Raw genomic sequence first — 12,373 nt, forward strand, 5'->3', positions numbered from 1 at the left:
AAGAATAAGAATAGATTAATTGGAAGTGTGTTGAATCCTGAATTGGAAGTCTGTGTTCAGTTGCCAAGGGCCAGCGTGCACACAGGGCAGTAATTACACTGCACAGATATTTTAGTGGTTATTAGCTGTTGCTATCACCAGCACTTAATCATTGTCTCTGTCTCTTTTTAGCTGATAGGATCCAGTATGGACGAATAGGCAGTGATGTCACCATGCAGTGTGGCTCCCTGGACAATGATGCATCAGTATCATGGAAGATGAATGGGACATATGTGAAGGCCCAGCACAGTCTAGAAGGCCCCAGACTGATCCTGACTAACGTGTCCCTGAACCATACTGGACTCTACACCTGTTTTCAGAAGCAAGATGATGACAAACATGAAGCCATCTTTCTCCAAATTGGAAGTAAGTACAGTAGCTTACTTCCAATAGGACGGGCACATTTGCCCTCTAAGTGTTAAGGATGAGACATGACACATTTTTAATCATCCCGAAGGGAAAGTGAGTGATTGCAGACATAAGATGGAAAGACAAAAGGTGAATAAAATAAGAAAGTAGTAAAATAAAATAAGCTACTCTTGATGCCATTCGGATGTCAACAAAAAACAAAGAAAAAAAAACCCCCAACAACATAGAAACAAGTATGACACTGCTGATAATTTCAAAAGTAATCTGATAAAAATGTGATAAAAATAATAGCTATAGATGCCCTGCTTAGTCTTACTTCAGCTATGTTTAAGTAGCTTTCTGTGTAATGTAAAATTACTCAAGAAAGTAAAGTAACAAGATGGTAAAATGTACACATAAATGAGAATTGTGATGAATCCTAAAATATAAACTTCTTTAACACACGGTGAGTCTGTTACTATTTTTATCGTTGTTGAGGGCTGTCTCTTAACAAACTGAATTAAGTCAATTAGCTTAACCTTATTAGCGCTAGCTGTCATTAACGCTTATATTTTATGTCTCCATGGAAATTTGCCAGAGTTTTGTTGTTCCATTAAGAATTTATAACTAAATGTATGATACCATTCTGTCAGTATACAGCATCAAATAATGAAGAAACAAGTACATTTTATGTCTTTAACACATTTAAAACCAAATGACTTTGCATTATATTACTACTATTACTACTAATAATAATAATGATAATCAGTGCAAATAAAAAATCTGCTACATACATTCAAACCAACAACAACCCTAACCCTCCAACCACAATTCCAACTTCAGCTGCTTCCAAAGCTTGACAACAAAAGGTCTGAATATGTGATCAGCTTAGACTGAAAGATAGTCACAGTCGATGCTTGTGATATCATTTGTGATATCATTCCAGTCTTAGTGGAATCACAGTAGAGGCCCTTTTGAAATAAGCTTTGAGTGCGGGATGGTCAGAGCTTATAAAACCTGCGACCATCCCTGCAATCAACTGTGTCTAAAGACTGAGGAATATTACTTAAGAAGCTGAATCCATTCTATTGACTAGTCACAGGTCCTGATGTTATGGCTTTGTATTAACGACTGTGAGGGTCAACATACAGCTGGCTACCAAATTTCCAGATTCTTTTTGTTCCGTGCAAAGTGAGCACTTCAGCTAAATGACAATTTTAATAGTACGCTGTAATGTTTGAGGGGCTGTTTCATTCAAATTTTAAATGCCAATATTAAACTTGAATTGTTGTGATAACAATCTTTACAGTAGATCTGCTGCCAGCTGACCAGTTCTTATGAATAGCTGTTAAAATTATATTTGGTCTATTTCCTGTTATGGTGTGCATAATCGTAATAATCATACGAAAAGTAAATGATGTCACTTTTAATGGACTGCCATGAGGGTTTGTGAGTTGGCATTGACCTCATTTTAAATCCATTATTTTCATGGTGAAAGTTTTATGCACTTATTCTTTGCATAATAAGTGTGTTGGATGGAGTGGTAAATGGCAAGAAGATGACTTAAATGAAATTGCCTTCGTTATAAATTGCTTTATTGACTAAGCTGAACAGTTTATATGACAATGAAAAGAAGAACCCCAGAAGTAATTTCATTAGTTGGTCTCTATTTAAGTTAAACGTTAATCTTAGTACATGCTTTTTGTGTGGTATAGTTTACAGGATGTCCAAACATTTGAATGTTTATAAATGTTAATAATGATTTTAATGACAAGCGACTTCTCTAACCAGCAGATTAGCGTTCTGCCTTATTTATAATACATCACATAACTTATTCACAGTTATTATATTTATCATCCTCCATCCATTAGCTTGGCTGTTATTTTTGAATTCATCTGTCACTGCAGTTCTGCCTCATGACAGATTGAATGTCAATCTTAAATGACAGATTGAATAAAAACAATGTTCAGTCAACAGTGAATTATTATCTACTTACTGTAGTTAAAATTAAAAAAAAAAGCAGGGACATTATCTCTGCTGGGCAGTGTTTGTTCACATGAAAATGATCACTCTGTCTTCCCTCCTTTTCAGTCTGTTAGTAGTAGAAGGAATAGACAACATTTTAAATTACATTTTTTACAGAAATCACACTGTAGCTGCAAGAAGGCTAGAGAGTGAAATTAAATATCTTCTTGGCATCAGTCACAGTAGGCTACTTCAGAACGGTGGCAAATTTTGATACACAGCACATGATTCATCACTCCAAGGGGGGGAATAGCCCATACAGCGTTCATCTTTCCGACACTCTTGTGTTATTGAGTCCACCACAACTCTATTTTTGAGAAAAGCAAATTGAAAGACAGGTCGACCGGTTCATTTATCTCATTTGTGCCAGGTGAAATGTTAAAATGTCTTTCGCGAATCATGCATACAAATAACCGATCCAAAAAAACAAACAAATAAAATAAATAAACACTCAACGGTTAAAGATATTTTTGAAAAAGCGGTCAGCTCACGTCCCCTTTAGCTAAACAGTAAACCATGCCAGTATGATTCCATCCACTTGTCAACAGAACCAATAGAGGCCAAACACACAACCCATCAAGATTTTATCCCAGTGCTGATGTTAAATGTTACATTTCCAAGCAAATGTTTGATGAATGAGACTATATGAGCGCATGACAGTTTGGTTAATCATATCAGCAGTGATGAATTACACAATGCTGAAGTAATACTGATTTAATGACTTTTATGTTATGGCAAATTATGTCAGCGGGGGGAATGATGCAATTCACAAACAGGCCAGGATATGTGTGTATGTTTAGGTATGCATAAAACAGAGAGAGAGAGAGAGCGAGCCTTAGACGGACAGATGGAAACAGTATCTGTGTGCAAACACATGTGAAAGACTGGAGCTGCTTTTCTGCTATCAAAATGACACTTTGTGTGTGAGAGACAAACAGAGTTTTATTTTATTCATTCACCAAGGGTCAGATCCTACTTTGCTAACCTACTTTTAGCACTGAATCTAACTGTCTCAATAACAGTCTGTGATTTTATGACACGTTCAAGATACGTTGGGGTGGCAGCAACTGTAACTCCGCATTGCTAAATCTCTTCTGTCTGTGTTTTATTGTCTGTTATGACTGCGACTTTGTTTTCTGGCTACATTTTTTTTTCATTATGTTAACTGCCACCTACAAAACTTTAAGTGTTGTGCAGCTACAGTGATAATGACATCATGACAGGCTACACTTGTTCTGATTACCATCATGATGGTAGTTTGATTTTATGCAGCGTTTATTACTTACACTGGGGGCTTGTTATGTTTCACACAGATAGAAGTGTTATCAGGAGAATAGCACAGAGCCATCTGTTTATGCTTTTTAGTTTTTCTCCTTCACTCTGTGTCTCTGTCTCTCAAACTTTTTTGATTATCTCTCATCTTTCTTATCTTGCCTTTCGTTATTCTTCATGCGTATGTGTGCGTGTGTAAAGCAACCTTGTTTGACGTCCTTATTTTCCCACTCTTTCTAGCATCCATCTATCTACGCCGGCTTTTTCATTTGCGTTAGGCAGCATCGCTTGGCTTTGTGTTTACACTGGTTTGCATTAGGAACACTAGTGTTATGCTATGTGTGTATGTGCGCTTGGTCCACCTTCACACCGAATTTATGGACTGTGTCAACATAATGTTAGCACAAGGAGACAGCACTTGTTTGTGTTGAGTTTCATGTGGAAATATAGTGCTGCTTTGATGTCTGTTTCTTTTCCCATTTGTATTATTTCACCACTGTATATAACTGTTAGTTTACATTCTCTCTGTTACTTTGTTTTAAAAACTGTCCATCTCCTCATCCACATGCATAAACAGAGAGACACACAAGGAAACTTCAGCACCCAAGTACTCAGTGACGTCTTTAGACTGTATCTTCAGAACAAGACGTGATGTTAACTGGTAAAGGGGGTAACATAAAGCTGGTAAAATAAAAAGTGACATATGGTTTAAAAAAATACAATAGAAAATGAAAGAGTACACCCAGTAAAATTTCATTATAATTTAATTAGCAAGCGGTCATAAAACACTGAAGCGCTTGTGGGATAGTGCATCCTTTGCTGTCACAACAGTGAAGTTATTGCTGTCCTCCTCTTCTCTGGCTTTGTCCATTCTTGTATGTATTGCTGTTTTTCAATGACCATCAGCTAAACAATTTACAGTATAGCAAGATGAGCTGCACCCAACCAGTTATTAAGCCTCCCAGCAAACACAGCATTAACAGCATAGCATCATATATCCAGCCACTCACCTGTCAGCTGCATTATACTGCTAGTGAGAACCAGCTGCACTTTATGCAAGTTTTAGACATAGTCTATGTGGTTGGTTATATCACAAAGAAATAACTTAAAGTTTACATCTTCTGCAAAAGGATGTTCCATGGTTAAAATTATCAGGGAGATGGAGGAAAGTACAGAAGGACCTTTTCTTTAGGTAAACATTTTACATATGATAGCATACAAGTCAATTTCACTGAAAGCTCTACTACATGATGATAACTCTTTGAAAAATGTTTGTATTGACTTAGTTCAGATGTAACAACTAGATAAACTCATCTGTTCAATTGCAGTACTTAATGTACATTGTGACGGTTAATTACTGAGGCTTATTTTGTAGGAAACATGAGTACCTGAGGAAAAAAGGTTTTATTTAACCCTCCACACTCCAACAGAATTCTACTAAAATGTTCTTGACGATTTTGAAGAAAAGGGAGAAACTGGTGAATATTATAAACACTCATATTTAGCCAAAAAAAGCTTAAAGAATTTACAGAAATCTGCTTATTTATTCCTTATATTATTGAAATTATCTATTGCCAGCAGTATTAAACATGTAAATCTTCCATCTGTGCACAGCTAACAACTAGTCGGCTAAAACAACAACAAATTGTTTTAAGATAAAGTTAGACTCAGGTGTTTAGAAAGTCATACTGTGAGAGTCTGATGATGCTAGCTTTATTTCAGATAAAGTGTTATTGACAACAGCTAAGTCTTGTAAAAACAACCAACCTTACTGACAAAAAAGTTTGGGATGTCCTCAACACTTCACAGACTCGTCGATCAATGTCAGACTTCTTTCACAAAGTTTTATAGACTCAGATGCTACAGATGAACAGAAGCACTTGAGGTGACTTGGGAGTAAACATAAAAAGGGGTTGTTATGGGATACAGAGGGTTAAATATACAGTGTAAAACATATATAATTTGCGAATGAAATCAAAGTTTTGAGCTATTTTTTTAAATTATTATTATTACCAGAAAAAATCATCCGACGTATGTAAACCACCTCTTCACCAAATGCAGTGGCAATGAATAAATTCTGAATGATGGCCGTTTAAGAGACTGACAGTCAGAAACCCCAGTTTGAAAACTGAGATGGACCACTTCTTCTTTCCTTCCATTTAGAGGTAACTTTTCTCACAACTTTGAAATGATAGTGATTATCACCCTAAGAACATGCAACACATGCATGAGTGTCTAAAAGCATTGTTGCTATTGACTCCCTGTTTTTAGAGCCCATAATTCAGCTACTCAGCCAGTATGCCACTCAGAATGCCAGCTGAGACGATACAAAACCAGCCCCTGCCCGCAACCACTCCTCCGCTTCCATTACTGTAATGACAACATTTTAAACATGTACAATGAAGAAAAGCATTCATCTTGCAAGCAAGAATTGTGTCTGTATAGTAATGAATTTATACCACAAATCATCACACAAAAAAAGAGGGATCTAGGTTTGGCACCCATTCTCGTAAACAAATCCAGTTTGAGCTGCTCTCAGATCATAGCAATGACATTATGTAAACAGTTGCTTTTTTTCCCTTAATGCTACAAATTGCAACCGAAGTCTTAACCACTAGTGTTGGAGTATCGAGTTGATTTGTTTAACCCATGTGCATGTTGCTGTGTGAGTGTGGTTAGTGTTCAAAAACCATACTTGGAAGACCAGAAATGGAACAAAATATGCAGTCATTCTTTCCCTGCTTCTTAATTCCAAGTCCAGTCTATCCTTGATCAATAAGGGGTGTGTAAATCACCATTTGAATTAGGCAGCAGGACACAATACCATTCCATACTATTGGTGTGTCTTTTTTTTAGTAGATGCAGTACTTGTATTTGTAGATGCAAATAGATATAACAACTAAAATGATATTTACTTATAGCTGTTTACTGTAGCTCTTGTTGTTGTCCCATCCAAAGAGTATAACTTTAGTATATTTAATATGAGTTTAATTAAGCTCACATGACACTTTTAGATGACACTTTTTGAATAAATAAGGTAATGGATAGCACAAAATGTGACCAATGAAATGCCATACCACACACTGAGTGTTTTCAACCTCCTAATACAAGAAGGTGTGATTTCTGTCGTTAGAGTCATGTGCATCTCCATCCTCAGGCAACTTATTTCTACAAAAACACACACAGACACACCATGAATTGATGTCTTATTCCTTTCCCTGGGTAGCTTGTTTTGGTGCGTAACCCCCCCCCACACACACACACATACACACACACGCACTCAAGGGACCTGTGCTACATTTCTGGGTAATGGAATTGTCTTGTCTCCTTGCAGACAGATCGCTACAGAGGAGGGTGAACCCATAAAGCTCCTCTGAGACTTCCTGTTTAACCAGGAAGTTGCCCCCACATGTAAGGGCACTGCAAGAACTACTTTGCTTCCTTTTTAATTACTCTCCTTGCGTGTCCCAGTATCCAGTCAATCATAGTCAATGGAATCATTGAGGATTCACACAGGCTTAGAATTTAATTCAATAGTCTAGCAAAAGCGCATGCTCTCTCACGTCATTTATTTTTTTAAATCTACAAGACCAGTTGCCCCAGTCTGTCAAAACAGAGTAAAATTAGTATTTTTAAGTCAGTCAGTTTAAATACATGTTCAAAGAAATAGCATAATCTGATTCATATGTAAATCAGATTGCTTGGTTTGATTTTTTTTTTGTAGTGTAGTCAATTGTATAGTATAAGTTCCTATACTGCGTGAAATGTTAGATATTTATCAATAGAATGAAAAAAATTACTTATGAAGAAAAGAGTTATCCTGTCTTCACAACATTATTTTATTTATAAAGTATGGGAAAAAGTTTTAGTACAGAGATCTGACCAAAGTCTGCAGTGCCACCAAGTGTTTTGAGTAAATCCAATAATTTCTGCTGCAGGATTAGTGTTGTAGCTGATCTCTGACTCCTGGAGTAAAAACAACTCTTTCCTTTAGGAAACAGTGAAAAACAAAAGCACACGCTAGGAGAGGTTTAATGAGATAATCATACAGCTAAGAGTTATTTATCCACATCTTAGTTACCTCCCTTACAATATTAATCGTGACCATCATTGTCTTCTTTCTGTCTTTTTACTCCAGTTTGTCCTCTGTTGTTCCGCTCTACATCGCAAATTTCTCCCTGCACCATTTTTTGCTCTACTTGCAGGACAACAGTAATTCCCATCAGTTTATTGTAGCAGAAAACCATAACAAATGGGAAAATGGCCCTGGCTTAAGAAGTCAAATGGAAGTGAATACATGTATGTGTATGAAATAGTGTGTGCATTCTTTCACTCTCACACACATACATTCTTCTTTCACACACATATATTTTCACTCTCACATAGTTTTATTTTAATTTTTATGTTTAGATATTTTTATTCTCATGTTTACACATATTTAACACACATTGCAATATTGTGCTCTCTTATACGTGTATTTTAATGTACATATTTGCAAATTTTCACTCTAACATACATGCATTTTCATTTATGCATTCCTACATGTTGCACTCCTTTACATGCATTCAATATGCATTTAATCTCACAAATAATATATGTATGTAAGAAGAGAATGCATACATGTCTGAAGAAAATATATGTATGCAAGAGAATAATGTATGTGAATGAAGGAGTTTAATGGAAACGGAAGGCTGGGTGTCTGCACCGCTGTGATTGGCTGAGAAGCACGCGCGGGTCACTTTCAAGTGTCTGACAGCATGGAGGGGGGAGAAGAAACTCCAGTTCTTCAGCAAGCTATCTATGGCGTCATTTTTGTGCCACTATTCTGAGCGCACGTAAAAAAAAGTTTGCAGGTGCAAGTGTTGCATTTTGAGGAGAAATTTATTTTGAGCGAAGAAAATTTAAATTTGAGTGAACAAAATTCATTGCTGTGTGCAAAAAATGTATTTCAGTGTTTGCTATTATCCACACACACACACACTCAATAGCAGCCCCTCTCGCTCAGTTTTTGTATTTGCGCTCGCTCGCAATGTGTTGCTCGTGCGCGTTCAACTCTTTGTGTACGCCGTTATATTTGTGCCACAAAACTAGCCAATCACAGACTTGGATGCAAAGATATCTGATTGGCTGTTCTGGTCTCCAATCTGGTCTCCAATCAGCTTGAAATGACGAAATGCAATATCCCAGAATCCATTTCATATAATTCAGATAATGTTTTCTGAAGTTAGAGTAGAAAAGAGTACATGTAGACAAATACACATCACTGTAGACATAATATTGGCATAATATTTTAATATCCCACCTCCACGGTTGTGGCCATTCATCACCCCCCATCATTCTTACCCATGAAGCATATTTTACTGTAATTTCTTTTCTTCCTCGTATCTTAACATTCTGCCCCAATCCTGTTTTTTTTTTTATCTCATTCTTGTCTTTCTCTTTCTCTCACTAATCCTCTTACACCGCGCCTAGTCTGTCCCATTTCACCTATTGCTTTGTCTTTTCCTTTTCACCTTTGTCCATGCGTTTCAGTCTGTACAACTTTTTACTAAAAGTCTCACACTTTTCTCACACTTTTTCCCATCTTAATGTTTACTATTAAGACCAGAAGAAGTGTATAGTATGTAGTACATTAGTCAGTATACATGTGTATCTACAGCCCACAATATCTTAGTACTACTGAATCTGAATCTGTATAGATTTTTTCCCCCTAAGTGAAGACTGGTATTTAGAAATCTGGCTGCCTGATGGGCTTAAATACAGGACATGTTTATGAGTCTCAAAAGGTAATATTAATTTAAAAACACTGGCAGGCTACGAAGTTAACATTAACTTTAAAGCTGAAACAGGGTTATAAGTTGGCTACATTTAGGGAAAATATTCCTGGGAAGAAGATGAAGTGGTATAAGAAGACCAGCTGCATACATCTGAGCTTAGTTTTAGGAACAGAGTCTTAATAGTGCAGGCAGAAAGCAAACTCCAGTATCTTATTTGTAGGACTTAGAAACTGCACATGCACTTATGAAAAGTGTCAAAAATATTTGATTTATAAATTGTATACTCTTTCAAAAAATCCTGATATGTCAGTATGGTTAATTAGCACTGGGGTTTGTTACAAATAGTGAGGTATTTTAAGGACATTCACAGTAATGTCCTTAAAATACCTCTGACCTTTCAGAGCACCGTATTATTTTGGTCGTCTGGGTGATTGCATCGGAACTTCTTTGGCATTTTGGATCTGCTTGGTCTGCCAAAGCGTTTAATGTAAAGTGACATCCACCTGAATACTTACAGGTTTCTCAGCAAAGCATTTTATTGAAATGAGATGTGAGAAAGTTAGTGTTGATTCTTCACAGAAATGCAACTAAAATTACAAGATCAGTGCCTTTAGAAATGGCAAATTTGGTGTTACAAGTATACAAGTGAGTTTTGTCACGAACAACAATGCTCAGCCAAGAGCATGGTTGTAAGAGTCCTACGTCCGTTTCACAAACATGAGACTCATTGTTTTGCTCCTGGTAGCATAGCAAATAGAGCATCACTTCTAGTCTCCTAAAATTCTGCTCCTTGGCCCTATTAAATTTCCAATGCTCCAGCTTCGTTCCACTTGCATGCTCTGCATGAAAAAACACCATGAAGTATGTCGGGTAATTGGCAGTGTGCTATTGGTGCTGCCATGCCTGCCCTAAACTTTTTTTTCTCCCCCTTTTTCCAGTCTCACACCTTCTCCAACATTCTCTGGTCAATCTTGAAATGGATTGATGGATATATCCTTATGATTAAATTTTGATTTTTCATCACTTCCTCCATCTACACAGTCAGAGTTTACTTGTCCCTTCACTGACTCTTTCTCATACTCTTTCTCATTTCTTCCCTTTACTCCTGTCCTCCTCTTCCCCCAACTTAATCTTGCCCTCCTTTGTCTTTTTCTTTCTGTCTCTCCTTCAGAGTCTTGATTTTTTTTAAATTACTAATCTTTGTAGGAGCCAGTCCATTAATTATTGGTTCTGTTAGATTTTGATCAAACTTCTGATAAAAAGGATTAATTGAAGCAAGCCAAAATCCATTGTGTTCCCTCCCTTTCTCTCTCTCCCTGTGTCACTCTGTTTGCCTTTCCTAACTCTAATCTCCCTTTCTCGCTGTAATTACCCATCCAGAGGTAGTGGAATAAACCAAGTGATGCACTGTATTATTATCTTGTCTTCTCTGTTTGCTCCGCTTTCCTACAGTTGACATGCAATAAAGCACAAATGTCTTTGCTATGTGACCGTGTGCGTGTGTGTGTGTTGAATGTAGCTACTGCTGTCTATGGGTGCCTTTTTGCATGCTTCATAATAATTTGTCACTGGCTGTCACAATGTGTTTTTGTGTGTCTGCTAAGAAGCAAAAGCCCTGTTCACGCTATTGTCCAGTAAAACAGAAAATTCTGGGCTGTCTTGGCCCTTTTATGATCTCGTGTGTTTGTGTGCTCACGTGTACATGTGTGCGTGTGTGTGTGAAGGCAAAAGAGAAAGCGAGAATCAGTAGGAAGGAGTGACTGTGACCAGAAACTATTCCCCCTGGCTCAATGTCCATCAGTGAGGTTGAATAGTTTGCTCCACTGACGTCAAGCAACTGAGGAATGGTCAGATATCCATGAAAATATGCTCAATGGCCATTCCTGTGTGTATGTGTATAGGAGTGTGTGTGTGCGTGTCTGTGTCTGCAAAGATTTTCAAATGTCAAATGTTTTGAAAGGTAAAACTGTCCTCCTTCTGCTGACCCTTTCAGCCAGGCATGTCACATAAGTTCAGTCTAATCCACCTGAAAACAGAACTTTTGGTCAAAGAAAAAGAAAAAGAAACTGTTAACTGTTACAAAGATTTCCCTAAGCTTTCAGTTTTTAACAATAGTCACACATGTCACATGGATGCATAGAAAATAAATGGGGATAGAAGGTTTCAGCAGTATATCCCCCCTTTGTACTCTCTCCTATACCTCAATATGTATTGGGGACACATTGAAACCCAATTGCTCAGAACATATCTGAATGTAGCTTGAGATGCATATGGCCACATTTCCATGGCTGTGTGTACGCTAATGTGTTCTGGGCCATCTTGAAGGGCTGCTTAATCAACTCAACTGATGTCTGCATAGGCGGACACAGAAAAGATACTCATTCGTGCACCAAAATCATATTAAATTTAATAATACAGATATTAAAAGTCATTTTTAGCAATGTTGCAAGCCATTCTCAAATCTCTTTGAAATATAGATAGCTAGCTAGCTGGATGGATGGATAGATAGAGTACATTGATTTACATGTCTTTGTATAGATGTCTTTTACATGTGCTCATGGTGCATGTAGAATGTATTTGTGTAGAAAAATCCATTTATGTATGGTCTCCTGGTATTTTCTTTCTTCTCTTCTGCATGTGTCTTTATATTCGTGTGTAATGAACTAGTACCTAACATAATTTTCTGCTTCAGGATAAAAGTGACTCCTCCATTTAGTCTATTTGGGCCATTTACGTTTGATGCAGCAAACTAATCTGCTCTTCCCAAGGAGATCGTTTCACACATTGACTGACTTATTAAAGTCGTGCTGATGTAAAGGCAGACTGTTAGCATTTAACTTGTATTCTGCTGCACCTGCTTCAGTAGGAATTTAAGACTTCAACAAACAGTTAATGGTGTGTCAGTGAGTATG

General features: G+C 37.1%; 1 protein-coding gene across 4 annotated transcripts in view; it reads left to right on the forward strand.

The window, feature by feature from the left end:
* Positions 1 to 12,373, forward strand: part of cntfr (ciliary neurotrophic factor receptor) — a 207,545-nt gene that overhangs the window by 115,408 nt on the left and 79,764 nt on the right. For all 4 annotated transcript variants that reach the window (XM_040000229.1, XM_040000230.1, XM_040000231.1 and 1 more), the window contains one exon: positions 172 to 405. In XM_040000229.1, the coding sequence (XP_039856163.1) occupies positions 172 to 405 (234 nt within the window). The remainder of the gene's footprint in view (positions 1 to 171; positions 406 to 12,373) is intronic.

Source organism: Simochromis diagramma, unplaced genomic scaffold (assembly GCF_900408965.1).
Source record: "Simochromis diagramma unplaced genomic scaffold, fSimDia1.1 OVJJ01000596.1, whole genome shotgun sequence".
NCBI lineage: Eukaryota > Metazoa > Chordata > Actinopteri > Cichliformes > Cichlidae > Simochromis > Simochromis diagramma.